Source organism: Achroia grisella, unplaced genomic scaffold (genome assembly GCF_030625045.1).
Source record: "Achroia grisella isolate CSIRO2021 unplaced genomic scaffold, CSIRO_AGI_Agris_v1 utg1111, whole genome shotgun sequence".
NCBI lineage: Eukaryota > Metazoa > Arthropoda > Insecta > Lepidoptera > Pyralidae > Achroia > Achroia grisella.
The window spans coordinates 362,882-379,677 of NW_026712581.1; the positions used below are offsets into that span (position 1 = coordinate 362,882).

Here is a 16,796-nt window from a genome sequence, read left to right on the forward strand (position 1 = left end):
ATTTGATGTTGCTTTTCATTCTTGGAAACATTGAATTCACAACATTTAAATGAATTAATACATTTTGGTAGTACTGTAAATTCTGCTATTGATTAACTACTTTTATCTGCATTTCATTGTTATGTTAAATATTTATTTGTAACACTTATTTGTATAGGTTTAATAAATAAATTGACTGAACAGAATTATTAAACTTCAATGCTCAAATAAGAAATATTATTATTAAATAAGAAATTCTATTATCTGTATGTATCCCAGTCTGAAGTAAAACCATATATTTATGTATAGCTCACATCTAAAATATCCTCATTAATACACAATGTTTATACATAATTGTTTAATTTATATTCCTTTAGTAACAAACATAACAAAATAAAAGAAGTAGTAAAAAAATATACATTAATTATTTTTAATTACTTGAGGTTCAAAATCATGTTTAACAGCATTCTGGAGACTATCAGCATACAAGTCAAGACGTTGAGTCATAGTAAATCCCCATTTATCTTTTATTTGTCTGCAAAGGTTTAAATCTAATTGTGCTATCAATAAACCATCTTTCGTTCGGGATAAACCAGGTGACCTTGATCCATCAGGTGCTGTTACATAGCTTGAACCATAAAAGTGACCAAATTCTTTGTGAGCTGGCTTGCCATCTCCAGATGTAAATTCATTAGGGAAACTTTCAGTCCCTACTCTATTAATTGCACATGTGAAGTAACTGTTAGCAATGGCTGCATTACGTGCTTCTACTCCCCATAAGTGTTCACTCAATCCAGCAACAGTTGCAGATGGATTGAAAACAATTTCTGCCCCATTAATTCCAAACATAAGCCAATTAAGTGGATGGTGACGTCCATAGCATATATTTATAGCTACTTTCCCAAACTTCGTTTCAAATACTGGGTGACCAGTGTTTCCTTCAAAATAATATGTAGATTCATTGAAATCACCTACTCTAGGTATATGATTCTTTCTATGTTTCCCAATAACACTGCCACTTTCATTTATAACCACTGCTGTATTCCATATAGTATCTCCATGTGTTTCATCTCTTTCTAAAATAGGAGATATAATGACCATGCCATACCTAGTTGCATATTCTCTTAGAAACTGGTAACTTGGTCCATTGTGTGCAGATTCAGCAAATTCACACCATGGCTGTTTTTCTCGTGTACAAAATGCAAATGGCATACTCCAAGCTTCTTGTAAACAAAGTATATTTACACCCTCGTCACCAGCTGCTTCAATAATCATACTTATTTTTTCAAAAATGGCCTGTCTTTGTTCTACAATAGATTTATCAGTAGAAACGGCAATTGAATGTTGAATTATGCCCACTCTAATAATGCGAGGGCTTCTGGTTTCTTCTTTTTTTGTCGGAAAATTGTATGCAGCTATATCAAAATTCTGATTTTTGGTAGTTACAGGAAGTTCATGATGTTCAGTCCTCCCATAATATATCCTATTAAATTCCTTTAAGGTGTCACCAGATAATGCATTAGTCAATGACTTGTCTAGACTGGAAAGTTCTATTGTTGATGCCATGATTTAATTAATCTATTGCAACGATTCGAATGTACTTAATTGTATATAACTTGAAGAGAAGCCTATACAAAACACAATTTTTTATCAGTTCAATATTACATTACAGTCTATATGAAAAAAGAACTATTATATACCTACGTTTTAACTACAAGAGTTGGCACTGTTCTTATCGTTATCTGTCGTCAGTGTCACAGTATGTAAAGTTGTAAAATATATTATACATAATTAATTACATATATAATATTTATATACTTTGATACAGAGACCTAAATAAGGCCATTAGGCCAATAATGTTTCTGACATCGACTGTCATCGACCTTTCCTATTCGATATTTATAGAGCGATGTTAATATCGATCATACCTAACGTAAATAACTATAAATAATGTTATTCGTAACGATTATTTTACGATTTATGAATGTAATCAGCTGGCGTATTATGACCTCTTATTCCCAGGCAGTTTACGGCTTAAACTGAACTGCAGAACTGAAATAGGTATATGTAGATAACAATTAGTAGGAATTTGTGGTTAGCTTAGATGTATACATAGCGGCAGTGCGATATACTAAAAGGGGCTGTAGTAGTGGCAAACATCGCGATTTCTTTATATAAATAAAATAAATTGTAAGGAAAATGACACGATAAGTACACAGTTATCTTTACTATCAACTAACACATGAGCCAGCATACTTTAGGCAATATAAATTATTACTACTCGATGTATTTATATTATTTTGTTTAATTCCGCTACAATTAACATGTTTGAGGCTACCAATATTCGGTGGGAAACAACTACCATAACTGAGAAGTTGTCTGTGCGCCCGGGCGTCACAGTATAGTAATACTGTTGTGAGAAGTTTGTAGCTGATACTGGCACAACACTACTCAGTTGATCGCCATTTTAACAAAACAATATATCTTGTCAAATTATATTGCTTGTCCCTTTATATTATATACCTACATTAAATAGACTATTTACAAAACAAGTCGTTTTTCAATGATCACGCATATTAAGAACAAATATTATAGATCAGACACATTCAGAACTGTTGGTAAAGTTGGCATCCCTGACTCAGAACTCTATAATTGTGTATCTGTCTTCCTGTGCCTATGGTATCTCTCCCCGTCTGTCTACGGAATAAAATACTTGAAGAAACTACCAATATTGTTTATTGTATTTTATTGTTGTTTACTATGAGTTGCATTTATTGGTTTTGTTCTATATAAGAAATTTAAGTTGTATTTAGTATGTGTCGTTGTTTTCTTTGATTTAGATAAATAATTAAAAAAATATTTAGTTTTTCATTCAACGCAGTTAGCGTTGCTAGCGTATATTTGTAGATCACCTGTAGCTGAATGGTAATTTTAATTTGTGGATTATAAAGTATCTATTCAAAATGAATGTTTTACCCGCTCAACCAATTGGTATACAAAGTACAGCAGGGGCTGTACCTATTCGCAATGAAAAAGGTAACCGTAATCGCTAATTCATATTTATTTTCTCATTATGCATAAATGTATAAATATCGTAACCCCAGGACGTCGTCTACTGCGTCACCTAATAGTTATGGGGCAGCTACTGTTATTAATATTTTTCATAATATGTAAAACAAGTTATTTAGCAAATTGCTCTAACTCTATGGGACTACAACGAAATACACGACGAAGGGTTAAAGAGTGTTCTGCATGTACAAGCAACCGCACTTGTGTGGCTATTCTACTAGATATGATCCGTACATAGTATACATGGTTTCAAGTACTTATTGCTCTACATATTGTATCACTATTCATGGGTAACAGGTAGACAAATAACTAAAACATACTTATTTACGGTGGCACACATTTATCAAAACAATTGATAACATTAAATAAAATAAATGATAATGATGAAATTAACTGTGAAAGAATTTTTAAAATTACATGTAAAGTACATTAAATTAGTATAAGGGATGTTTACATGTTAAAGACTGCATGCCCACCGGTTGGTCACTCCGCAACAAAAGTAAATTTACATGTTGGGTCCAGGTGATCACCCGTGGTCACTTTAATTGAAATAAATGTAGTAGTTAAATAAATCACTAGATTAAATCAAAGTGTCTATTTTAAATTATTGTACAATAAAAATAAATACCAGCCCCTATGTTATTATTTTTAATCCTAGACCATAAAAAATCATAGTTGGTCTTGCCTATTTCAGTCACAACTAGCTTGCTTTGACCACTGTCTTTTGCTTATATGGTCAGATTACAGGATAAGGCAAGCAAAAAAATCTTAGTGTTCCAGAGTCATGTCACATAATCAATGTTGTCACATAATAGTATGTCTATTGTGATGTTCATGTACTTGTATAGGTGATAGTTACCACATACTATTGGTGGGCTCTCTGCTTATTTGCCTTTTTTATTACATAATAAAATACATTAGTAGTATGTATGTAAAAGTAAACTTTAAACATATATGAAATGCATGAACTTGTTGGGTTATTATTGTTTTTTCAATCTTTTTCAGGTGAAATATCTATGAAAAAGGTCAAAGTCCAGCGGTATATATCAGGAAAAAAGCCAGATTATGCCCAAGGTGTGTCATCATCTGAAGAATCAGAAACAGAGGATTTTATAGAACAGCAGAGACCAGAGCGAAGGCAAATATTACCACAAGTAATTTATCAAAAAGATGAGACCCACAGTGATTCAGAGAAAGAGGTCAGTTAACACAATTTATTGCTAGTTTAGCTAATAGTTTTCACAGTGAAGTGGTGAAATTGACATCCATAATATTTGTGTCCACAATGTAGGTAACTTTGTGTAGGTTGTGATAAAAATAATAAAAATAAAAATGTATATTTATTAAAACAATGTTTGTAATAAAACTACATTTTTATTTTTGTATGAAATAAATATTATTCCCTTTTAAAAAATAACAATGTCATATCAATATGTTATTAATATTATGTTACAGTTCTTGTATGTCCTTTCTGATTGACTCTGTAGGGTCATTGTAAATGATACTAATCCCTCCATATATACATGATTCAAGTTTACCTTAAACTTTATTTTCTTGCAAGTGGCACCTTATACACCTTTTATATTTATTGTTGCTTATTCACATATTCTATTCTACAACATCTGTGAAATGTATATATTGTAAGGAAGTATATTAGCCAAAGTTTTATTATTATATATAATATAAAGAATTTCATATTCCCTCATGAACCTTTAGGTTGATGATCCTCGCTTACGTCGTCTGCGTATGGCGACACATTCGCCATCACGTCGTGCAGAACACAAACCGGAGATTATTGATGCTGAACCTGAACCAGAATCGGAGTCTAGTGCTGAAGAGGCTAAATATAGTTCGGAGAGTGAAGATGAACTTGATGAAGAGGAGATTGAAAGACGACGTCAAGCTCTCAAAGCTAAACTTGCTGCCAGGTAATTTTAGCGTATTTGTAAGATTTATTGGATCAATAATTACTGAGTACTGATTAAATGCAAAATAAATGTGCTCTAATACTGCCTGTATTGGTCTCATCATCAAATAGCTTTCAAGGAGGGATATTCATTATGTATAGTTATGTTAAAATACTTATATATAATTCTATATTGAATTTTTATTATATATAATTGTATATTAATTTATATTTTTTAGGGAAGCAGAGAAAGAAGTGCTTGGTAGAGATGATGATGAAGAAATGTTGGATGGAGACAAAGAAGAGAGTGGCTCGTCTGATATGGAATATACAGACAGTGAGGAAGATACAGGTAATTTCCTATATCAATTCAATTATTTATAATGAATATGGTAAATATGGTGTTGCAATAAGAAATCCTGCTTCCTTCTATAAAATTTGAATTTGGATGTTTGTAACACAATTACATTTAAAAAGCTTAACAGAATTAGTTGAATTTTGAAGAACTTTGGTGCAAAGAGTAATCATTTTCTATGTGTAGAGATATCAAAGGAATGGTTAAACAATTTAATAAGATTCAATAAAAACATTGTATCATTTATAAAATGCACACTACTAGTATGCATTTGAAATAAAACCCAAGATAAAGTTGATACAATTTGTCACAATAATATTTTAATAGTTTTAGTACATTATGTATGGAGTGTTTGCTGCTGTTTTAATTTGACATTAATTCTACATAGGCCCTAGAGTTAAACCTGTATTTGTTCGAGCATCCGAACGTATGACAGTTGCTGAGAGGGAACGCAAATTGAAACTTCAAAAGAAAGAAGAAAGTGAAGCAAGAAAAGAAAAAGAAGAACGAAGACGAGAGGCTTTGAAACTTGTAGAGGATACAATAAGGCTTGAACAAAGGAACACTCAGGTCACTGTACTTATAATTAAAAAACTGTGTACCCCATTTGTTTTTTATCTAGTATATAGGTCAGATATTATGATTTTTAGAGTAACAAGGGTTTATACCTTTTTTATTTGTGAACCAATTTGAATGAAATAATCAGGAAATGTTACAGGGATTTAGTACAATATGTATATCTGTGAAGTGATTAAATAAACACATAGATAAACAGAATAAAAATTTAATAAACATTTTTTTCAACCTTGACCACATAAGTATTTAGTAATCTTTTATTGTAAATAAAATATGAAAATGTACAGTGCTCGTTTGTAAATTTCTTATTTGTGTTATTACAGGCTGAACAGAAAGAGGGTAATATTAATGATGTGTGCACTGATGATGAGAATGACGAATTAGAGTATGAGGCTTGGAAACTACGTGAAATGAAGAGAATAAAACGTGACAAGGAAGAGAGAGAGACGTAAGTTAATTTTATAGTATTATTATTAATATACTAATTTGTTTATTTAACAATAGGAAAACAAATGTATTAACAATTATAATATAAACATAATAATTTATAAATTGTAAATATAAAAGATTTTTTTTTGGAGATGAATATTTACATTCATGTATACTATATATATATGTATGTATTCATGTAGACATCCTAATATGTATAAATAAACTTTTTATATTTATAGATATTTGATTATATTTTGTATTTATTTCTGTAGTGCGCAATAAAGAGTTTATATTATTATTACTTTAATTTCATAAAATATCTTTCGCAGTATGGAGAAAGAGTTGCTATCGATTGAGCGTGTCCGTAATATGACGGAAGAAGAGCGACGTGTTGAACAAAGATTGAATCCGAAACTGGTAACGAACAAATCAATCAAGGGCAAGTACAAATTTCTACAGAAGTATTACCACAGGTTAGTTATCTATATTACTTTTGTTTAAGCTTGTAAATATAGTATGTATAGTATGAAAACTTTATTATGACATTGAACTTTCCTTACGGCAATCAATTTCGTTGGATTAAATTTATTGTTCCCAAGAGTATATAGAATATTGCTATTGTTAGTCAACGACTAAAAGTCTCTGGTTACCTAATTTTAAATCTAATCATCTATTTAGGCAATTTGTGCGTTATGTTTTGAATTTTGATTATGAGGCTTGTCTCTGGGAGTTTAATTGTTCGACTGAAAAAGCATCTGCTACGTCTAAAATATTATATTGTGTGAAGTTCATAGTAATCTATAGGCGACCGTATCCACTTTCCATTATGTACGTAATGACTATCTGGATTAAAACTTTTTTTAATTTCAAAAGATTGCACTTTGACTAACACTGCTCTTTGTTGTTTTTTAGAGGTGCATTTTACTTGGATAAAGAAGATGAAGTATTCAAGCAAGACTTTTCTGGACCGACGCTCGATGATCATTTCGATAAGACTGTTTTGCCAAAGGTAATAATGTCGTAGACTTATTTTGAATTACGGTACTAACAACATCCTTCAAATTAATTTTAGAGCGAGTAAATCTAACAAACGAGCGAAGTAACAATAATTATGTCAATGGATTAGTCTTGTGTAATTTTTTTCAAATATGGCTTGGCTGGTTACTTCAGTAGTCTGGCTGTACACGCACAACGGGCTAAATGAGAGGCTAATTGTGGCGACTGGAGTCCAATTTACATTTACATGCCTCTCTAACAATAACATAAAATGTATATTAGGCATACAATGATTAAAAATATAATTTCAGGTAATGCAAGTAAAGAAATTTGGCCGATCTGGCCGCACGAAGTACACTCATCTTGTAGATCAGGACACCACGGAATTCGACTCCGCCTGGAGCAACGAAGGAGCGGCGGCTAGACTAGCTAACTATAGAGGTGGCATGAAACAAGTCTTTGACCGCCCGTCGGCCAGGAGGAAACATAATGTGTAATTTGAATGTTTTTATAGTAGAAAATGAGAGACTTGGAAGTGTTTATATATTATATTGTAAATATTATTAAGGCTTTTTAATATAGATCATCATTAAATATACATGTAAATTTAATAAACTATTTTTTTTATTACCGTTTGACAACTATGGCTGTCTAATAGCAATATTAGAGAAAATATTCAATATTTGTTTTATAAGCAAAATCATTAATATTATACTTTCGTGTTTAATACACATTATTTATAAACACCGGGTTAAGAGAAGTAAATAACTAAATTTACCATAAAATTATTTCTATTAACATTCGGTTAACATTATAAAGAACCAAAATGATTACAACAAGCATACTTTACTATTAATTTCTCAGGTACTCACTGATGTCAATTAGAGCTTAAGACTATGCCGATATTATATAACTTAACTTGATAACGCATAGACATGGTATGATGGAGCTGGAACATGGCGATAGCACTAAATATCCCAATTAATAAAATAATCCCAATGGGGGAAGGGAAATGTTAGTAATGTGGACTAATGACCCCATATGTCAGGGTGACCTTCACGTGATACGTTTCCAGGGGGAATCACGTGGTGGTATTCCTGGTGAATTTTCCAAGATGGGCTAACTGACCTGACTTCCTGCTGATCCTATCATCCTTCATTGATGCCCCGCCAACGTAAACCTTTAGCGCAGGTGGGTGGTTGTTATCATTATATTAAAAAAAAACCATTTAATTTGGTTTAACAAGTAGGCCCCATACACATCTATGTGTATGGGGTAACTATCATAATTTTGTTGTTGCTTTCTCCAGAAAGAACACCAAAATTACCACTTTTAAAATACATATTGTTATTTATGTAACTGTAATGATAAAGAAGCTGACGACTCACCTGATAGTAAATGGCAACCATCCCCTCTATAAATGAATGACACTGTGAGCATCACGTTATCATGCGATGCCCTTGAATTATTTGTCTCTCCGGATGACAAAGGTACCTCTTATCCTGTCTTTTCCTCCTAATTTCTCTGCCTTATCTCACACTTCAACGATACACAGCTTACAAAGCAAGTTGCTAGGAGGGTGAAATATGTAGACAGAGATAACTCCCATAGACGACATTTTAAAAGTCTATCCAGATCAATCGATGTATAATAATGAAATGATATTAGATAAATTGAATTTGAATTAAATGATAGAAATAGAAATAGTCTTTATTCAAGAAACTTGTGTGTTGCTCTTTATAATATAATAGCAGCAATTATTTGAGTATCTCAGAAACCTACGAACTGTCTGTAAACCTCGTTTCAGAGAGTAAAATAAAAGTTGAGCTTTGTGTAGATGATAAAACTTTTGTCCCCGAGTGCCCATTAAAAGATATTAGGGCGTGCACAAGGGTTAAATTTGCGTGCCCTCTTATCAGTACTTTTCAGTCGTCAAAAATGTTTGCGAGTTTCTTCTTCACTAGGGGACTACAAATGATGTAAAATATTGTGATTATTTAATTGTAGGTAGGTTATTTTTTTCGCGAGGATTTTGGTACAGACTAAAATACTTCGTTACTTTTACATTTCTTGTAATCTACAAGTATTGTAATTTGTAGGAGGTCTATGTAATAGAAAAATACTTTTATACTACTTAGATAGTTTAATTTGTTAATTAGATTTTATAAGGAATTAACGTAAATGATACAACATGAACAGTAACATAACCTAAAAGTTAGAAATAAAAACATACCTAAGCAAAATTAACATCATAAAAATTTTAATCTATATTTTGGGACATTTGGCAACACCAGGTAAATCGGAATCTTGATAATGTTTGGGGTCTGGATGGGGGCCTGTGCGGCTCTTGATATCATATGTGAGTCGCCATATACGGCCGCATTTTGGCGCGTTTCTATTGAAGTAACTGTCTGTAAGCCTCCATCCATATTCCCATCCACTACATTCTCTAAAGTAATATTTCTGTTCTGGTGGTATACGGCACCTACTTTTCAAATAAGCATTACGCCCAAATACAGGAATATCTTTATAAATTATTTCATACTGTTTTGGATCTACAGGCCGCATGATCGGGTCAATAGACAGATCTGTACTAGGTCGTGTAAGTCTAGGGTCTATCTCAGCGTTACCGAGTCCCACATCCGTTATAGAATGTCCTCTTTTTAGAACACGTGTCCGCGGAATGTGTACACCATCTCTAATAGGCCTGAGTCTCCTATTAGAACTCGCAACTGCGTTGTCTCTGGTTATAGTTGTCATTCCTACGACCATACTTTCTTTTAAAACATCCGTTTCATAATATCCCTTTTCTTCACGAGTTAGACTCGCAGCTTTCTTCATTTTCTCTCCATGAACATGGTTCCATTTCATTCGAAGACGTGCGGTCTTGTCATAACTCTCAATGAGAAATTTGATAACATCAGGGTTTGTAATATCTATAAGAGGCATTTTGTTTTATACTTTTAAATAAGTAATTATCATTACGAAATTAAATACTTAAAACTCTTAATAAAAAATATTGACAAGTGACAGAAATTTTGAAAAAAAAAAATAGGGAATGCTACAAAGGAACTAAATAATTTATATTATAAACGTATTCCATGTTGAATGAACAAAGGAGTAATAAATTCTGTCATTGTTCTCGTATTTTATTAAAAATATCCATTAAAATCTAGGTAATTTTCTCGGAATATCTCCCAATTCAACAGGTTATGGGCTAATAACTACAAATAATATAAAATATATTAATATTTACATAAAATATAATAATTAAAATTAAAAACATTAAAAATGGCGAGATCGGGTAATAGTAATGAAGACCACATAACAAGACTAGTAGATAATGAATCGTATAATATCTGGAAGTTCGAGATAAAAATAATACTAAAAGCCAAAGGATTATTTGAAATAATAGCAAGCAATAATGAATTGAAAAAAGATGGCGACTGGGAAAGAAATGTTCGTATTTTATTAAAAATATCCATTAAAACATATGAAATCTGGATCAGAGTTCAGAGACGTCGCCGAGTAATGAGGGTGGCTAGATGCTATTAAAAAGAACATTTTAGCTTTTTATATAATATATTACTGTTGCGATTAAAATAATAAATGTATCCAGAGTCGTAAAAACATAGAATAGTAAAAAAACTACCGAGCTCGTTTGTCGGTGTAAAAAGTTAGCGCGTTATTATTTTTGTAATTGACGGTTCTTAACCACGTTTGTCGAAGGAATTAGTTATATACAGTGTTATTTGTTTATTAACGAAGAAATAAAAAAAGCATGAGACTGATCTACTGAAAAGTAAGCACCTGTTATCCAATTTGGCGGTAGACATGTACCTAACTTGTTTCAAGAAGTCGGACAAGCTCGAAGTTCCTAGAATCCAAAACCGAACCTGCAGTCATCACAGTCCATGGAGAGTGCTTTATCAACCTCTTGTTCATAATACTTGTGTCGTATATTTCAGAGTCCACTATAGAACTATAAACAGTAAAATCAAACTAATGCCAGTTGCTTTCATAAGAACAATTTATATTTCGAAACAAATCAATTACGACTTACGAATCTGACCGATAATATAAAAAATACTACTTTTTTATAAATACAATTTTAACGTTTTCGAGGAAGAAATTGTTTGCAGAATAACCGACTATCATTTTCGGTTTTTCGTCGGAGTCCCTGTTCGACATCTTGTGCCCCAATAATCAGTGAGGCACAGGATGGCGAACAGACTTGCACAAAATAGGCATTATACAAGCTAAGCAACCCGCGAACGGAACGGACGAGTCGTAGGTGTGTTCCTATTAACTAATATTATAAAAACGACTGGAACTGGAACGAATCTAAAATACATGTATATACCGTTACAATGCTAGGTTATCTCTCAGCAACATAGAATATATTTATTACTAGACGAAAATAGAAATCCCCACAAAAACTTTAAATAATGTAAGATGTAAATTACCACCCTTGCGAAGCCGATATCGGACGTTTGTTATATTATACCCAAATTTTGACTTGCATATTTTTATTAAGCTAGCTAGATTTAAATAAAATGTATTGATAAAATAATATGTCACACGAGAAATATGTTATGTTATGACACCTTTTTAAAATTTTTATTTTCTTTTAAAACATACCTACCTACATCTATCGTAAATCAGTGAATACTAATATGTAATTTAGTTAAAGGTATTTGAATATAAGATATCATTTAAATATCTGTATAGTCAACAAGAGTAGTATTAGATCATATTGTTGATTTATTTACACATATGATGCATGTATATATCTAACATATGGGATTGATAAAGTTAGATCGACTAAGTTGAAGGCGATAGTTTGTGCTCCCGTGGTGTGGACCGCTACTGCAGTTCGCGTTTAGGACTTTGTTATAGAGGAGATATCTTTATATATATATACAAGACAAGTAACTAAAATTTTATAACAATTAGGTTATATAATTTTAGTATTATAAATATTATAAATTACAAAAAAACCCTTAAATATTACATTTTATTTAAAATTGTGATGGAGTAGATATGACTCGTCGTGGTACGTAACTATAATTGCACAAAAATATATGTGTTTTATATATATATATATATATATAAATGTATGTGTTAATATATATATAACACATATATTGTGTGGTATATAAATATTTTTTCTGTAAATGAAATTCGAAGCAAGCTTACTATAAACAACGGCAACCACTTGTCATCAGGTGGGCCCTGATGACAAGTGGTTGCCGTTGTTTATATACGAGAAAATGCACAGCATTACGGATATTGTTGAGAAACCTCTTTAGTTTAACTTTTTATATTTAAAAAGTAATGTATTATAAAATTTTGATAATTCGTTCCACAGATTATTGTAAAAGATGACATTATATTTTTCTTTCTGAATTTACTAAAATATTTCTTCCAAAATATCAATCCAAAAAATATCATGGCACTTTATTCCACCTCAAGCGCCATGGTGGGGTGGATGGTGGTAGCGTATGGTTCGTACTATAAAAGAAATTTTGAGGAGAGTTTTAGGCAAAGCTGATCAGTTAGAAAAAGAATTGTTCACTGTACTTTGCGAAACAGAAGCTGTTATTAATTCACGTCCTCTGACTATAGTAGATAGTACTGAAAAATTTAAAGCTCTCACTCCTGCTATGTTTCTTAAGTTACTACTCGTTATAGTTATATCGAAAAAGTTAATACATATCTACAACAGAGATTTCGGTCAGAATATTTATCTTTATTAGTACAAAAGAACTCTAAATACGAGAACAATCTCAAACCTGGGGATATCGTGCTTATAGGTTCAGATGATTTGAAGCGCGTTAACTGGTCTTTAGGTCTCATTTTAGAGATATATTTAGGTGTTGATAATGTCGGTGCACGTGTAGCACGTGTTAAAGCAGCAAAGGGTGAACGTGTTCGTGCACTACAACGTTTATTTCCTTTAGAGTTATCGAGGTTAGAGAGTATTCAGTTTCCACAGTCATCAGGGTCAAATAATAAAGTCGCAGATCCCGCTCTTGAGCCCGACAATCTTAACAACGACAACACGTTCTGGTCGTCCTGTGAAACTGCCTCGACGCCTAAACCTGTGATTTATTTTTATTTTATTATTGTGCTTTAGTATTGCGCACGCGCAAGGTGGGGTGTATGTTGTGAAACTTCTTTAGTTTAACTTTTTATATTTAAAAAAAATGTATTATAAAATTTTGATAGTTCGTTCCACAGATTCTTGTAAAATGTGACATTATATTTTTCTTTCTGAATTTACTAAAATATTTTATTTCTTTATATAATAGAATATATATAATTAGTAGATTGATTAGAAAGTGTGATTCATCTATAAATCCACTTATCCTATGTACCTGCTGTCCCGGAACCTACTATCTATATCTTTATCTATAACATCATCGATTTATCCAATCCATCACAGATATTATGTCATAATATGACGTCTATAGTAATCATGATGTTTCCATCTACATACCCGTTAATTTGAAAAAAAATGTTATCTCATACTTATTTCAACAGAAACACCACTACCATTATTATCCAGCTACCCAAGGTTATATGTATGTAATTTGATGCGAGTACAAATTGTAGGCAAAGTACTGCAGGTCAAATGAAATATGTATATGTAAAAAAACAAAAATAGTTTTAACAGACGCACAAGAGGTATTATTAGTGGTCAGGCCCTGGCAATTTTTGTCATAATTTTTTTAATGGATGATAATGGAATGGTGCACCCATCTGTGCTAATCTATAAAGAATTTTCCACTCATATCTTTACTAATATAATGATGTGGAATTTGGCTGTTTGGTTGAACGCGTAAATCTTAGGATGTACTGTTTTAAATAGGAAAAATCGTACAGTCTTGAATAGACAATTTATAGAATAAGCGTGTTGGCTCTTAAAATTACGTTACGACTAGGAACTCACAATTAATGAAAAATATCTTATGTAACGAATAAGGATTATACCAGTTCAGTAGTACATATAAGTATACCTGTAACAGATAGTTGCTATTTTCAATCATGGGGTTTATTACCTGACCTTCCCGTTAGTAGGTACAAGCGCATTAAATATGTTTTTACACAGGACACAAACAAATATACCAATAGATATAAAAAACGGAACAAAGTAAACAGCACAGATGGCATTCATGAAATACTGTAATGTTTGTATTTCATTGTTCATAAATTTGGATTATCATGGATCGGGCCACGGTCAGCCTATGTTTTAATGTAATGCATTGAATTAGGATTTATTTGCTCCATTATTCATTGCCGACTGGGCGACTCTCTAGTATATTACATACGATTGTCTAACGAGCAACAATAAGTATTATGTTTATTTCTTAAAGAATTATTAAAAGAAAGACTACTCCGTAAAGTTAGAATCATTCATTATTAACATATTAATTAGTTCGTTCCAATCAAAGTCTTTTTTGCTACATTATTCTTTAACGTAAAAAAAAAACGGAATGTATTGTAACATTCAAAATACTTCAACAATATACTGACATAACGTCTCCTACATTATACAGATTTTGCGTGGCAAAATTATACGGCTTAAAATATATGACGTAATCTATGTACGTAAACATGATTTTATAGGATTCTGCTCTGTAACGGACGTTCGCACGGACAAACACGAGTTGGGTTTAATTTTACCCTTTTCTGATAAAAAAAAAACAATATTTGTTTGGAACCCTCGATTTGCAAGTCCAACTTAAACTTTACCGGTTTCTTTATTTATTATTGTACGTATTGTACAAAAGAAATAAGCTACACAGTACATTTTTATATTTTAATAAACAATGTTTTTATCGTCTCACGCCCAACTCAAAATTTACTGAGTTTAAACTTTTATGGTTTTCCAATAATGGTTATGTATAGCTTTTAAATTTGTATATAAGACGACAAACAAGTATTTTCTTGGGAATATTTTCGATGTAAACTTTCGTATCAGAGGTGCGGTTAATGTGTTTGTTTGTTGGACGTTGGGGAATCTCGAGATTACATGGTTTTATTGTGCAATAACAAAAGAGACAGCGTTATTCCAATGACATTTCTTATTTAATTACATAAATGTGTTTTTTTTTTATATAGAAATATATATGAATATTTAATATAGAAATAGTTCTGGAAGGAGATAAATTATAACGACTTATTTATTATTGATATAAAATACCATTATTTTGTTGTGCTTTAGATTCTTTTGTGGACGGCAGAAGATATATATGATATGAAGATATATACAATTATAACGTTGCATTGAAGTATGTGTGTATTACATTATAAAAGAGGTATATTATTGGTTAGGCTACACCATAAGTGGTGACTATATCTTGCGTTTCAGCATAGATAAGAGAATATTGGTTAACGATTACCGAGTAACCGATTATGCGTAGGAACGAGGATAATATTTTAAGAAAGGTGTTACAAATGAATGTGGATGGTTATAAGGGCAGAGGAAGGCCGAAAAAGAGATGGATGGACTGTGTGAAAGATGATATGGTAAGAAAGGAAGTAAATAACGCGATGACTGCGAACAGGGATGAATGGAAGCGAAAAACATATTACGCCGACCCCAAATAAATGGGATAAAGAAGAAGCAGATGATGATCATGATGATGATTACCGAGTAACCGGGTAACCGAGTAGTATTAGTATTGGTAATCGTCACCGAGCTAGGGTCTAATTTGTATTGTCAGTATCGTCCGTCAGTAATTATAATGAGCCCTAGTGAAAGTCAGCTACAGATAAATCTGTTCTTGTTTAGGAAATTTTAACAGTTTTCTACTAATTAAATAAAAAGGACTATCTAACTTCTTAAGAAATATAATTGAAGTACTTGTACATATGGTTTCTATTTTAAGTTTGTTCATTAAAATGTAAAAAGGAAAGCGATATCTAGGCGTAAGTAGTATATAATATTATTAGTTCCCGTCGTCAATATTATATTTGTTTAGCAAACCATTAGTGAATTCATGGCATGGCATTCGTATAGCAATTCGCATTGTCAAAGTTCGTGACCAAGCTTAGATTTAAGTATACTTTTGAACTAATACACCCATACGTACTATTCAGTACGTATACGTATACGTATTCGAGTTTATAAACTAATTCTGTATTCTGAAAGTGACTATACCTACACCTTGTTACCATGTAGGTAGGCATGTTTAAAATATTATTCGAAGCATATAATTAGTGGATGACTGTGAGGTACAAAAAGAATGACCAAATTGTATCTAAATTCTAATATATACAACAGATGTTAAGTACTGTTTTTTATTCCATTATTATTCTTATATCCACACAAAACTTATATAGGACCACCTGTATAAGTTTTGTGTGGATTGTTTTGCAGTTTTCAGTTATTTACCGTTCTTGTAACATTTAGACACTTGACTGCTCTGTAGAGTTTTAAGTTGTCTGTAGGGATACAGTAAATAGATACTTCAC

At 31.8% G+C, this 16,796-nt stretch overlaps 3 protein-coding genes across 3 annotated transcripts; 1 reads left to right on the top strand and 2 right to left on the bottom strand.

Moving 5' to 3' along the window:
- Positions 1–12: 12 nt before the first annotated feature.
- LOC131849521 (uncharacterized) lies at positions 13–2,395 on the bottom strand. The gene is made up of 2 exons (XM_059199611.1): positions 1,684–2,395; positions 13–1,607 (listed from the first exon to the last, which is right to left on the bottom strand). Exon 2 carries the CDS (start codon positions 1,543–1,545, stop codon positions 400–402), a length of 1,146 nt encoding a protein of 381 aa, XP_059055594.1. The 5' UTR covers positions 1,546–1,607; positions 1,684–2,395; the 3' UTR covers positions 13–399.
- A 289-nt stretch (positions 2,396–2,684) lies between these two features.
- Positions 2,685–7,911, top strand: LOC131849513 (microfibrillar-associated protein 1). Its single transcript, XM_059199599.1, has 10 exons — positions 2,685–2,791; positions 2,887–3,015; positions 4,054–4,247; positions 4,765–4,976; positions 5,194–5,306; positions 5,698–5,879; positions 6,209–6,333; positions 6,647–6,790; positions 7,230–7,326; positions 7,625–7,911. The coding sequence occupies exons 2-10, from the start codon at positions 2,943–2,945 to the stop codon at positions 7,808–7,810; spliced, it is 1,326 nt and encodes a 441-aa protein (XP_059055582.1). The 5' UTR covers positions 2,685–2,791; positions 2,887–2,942; the 3' UTR covers positions 7,811–7,911.
- A 1,565-nt stretch (positions 7,912–9,476) lies between these two features.
- On the bottom strand, positions 9,477–10,338 carry LOC131849640 (uncharacterized). Its single transcript, XM_059199755.1, has one exon. It carries the CDS (start codon positions 10,260–10,262, stop codon positions 9,579–9,581), a length of 684 nt encoding a protein of 227 aa, XP_059055738.1. The 5' UTR covers positions 10,263–10,338; the 3' UTR covers positions 9,477–9,578.
- Between the last annotated feature and the right edge of the window lie 6,458 nt (positions 10,339–16,796).

Excerpts from the sequence above, each read along its gene's own strand:
- LOC131849521 (XM_059199611.1), bottom strand. The coding sequence starts at position 1,545 with ATGGCATCAACAATAGAACTTTCCAGTCTAGACAAGTCATTGACTAAT.
- LOC131849513 (XM_059199599.1), top strand. The coding sequence starts at position 2,943 with ATGAATGTTTTACCCGCTCAACCAATTGGTATACAAAGTACAGCAGGG. Across the intron at positions 3,016-4,053 it reads ACCTATTCGCAATGAAAAAG|GTGAAATATCTATGAAAAAG; the intron begins GTAACCGTAATC and ends AATCTTTTTCAG. Across the intron at positions 6,791-7,229 it reads CTACAGAAGTATTACCACAG|AGGTGCATTTTACTTGGATA; the intron begins GTTAGTTATCTA and ends GTTGTTTTTTAG.
- LOC131849640 (XM_059199755.1), bottom strand. The coding sequence starts at position 10,262 with ATGCCTCTTATAGATATTACAAACCCTGATGTTATCAAATTTCTCATT.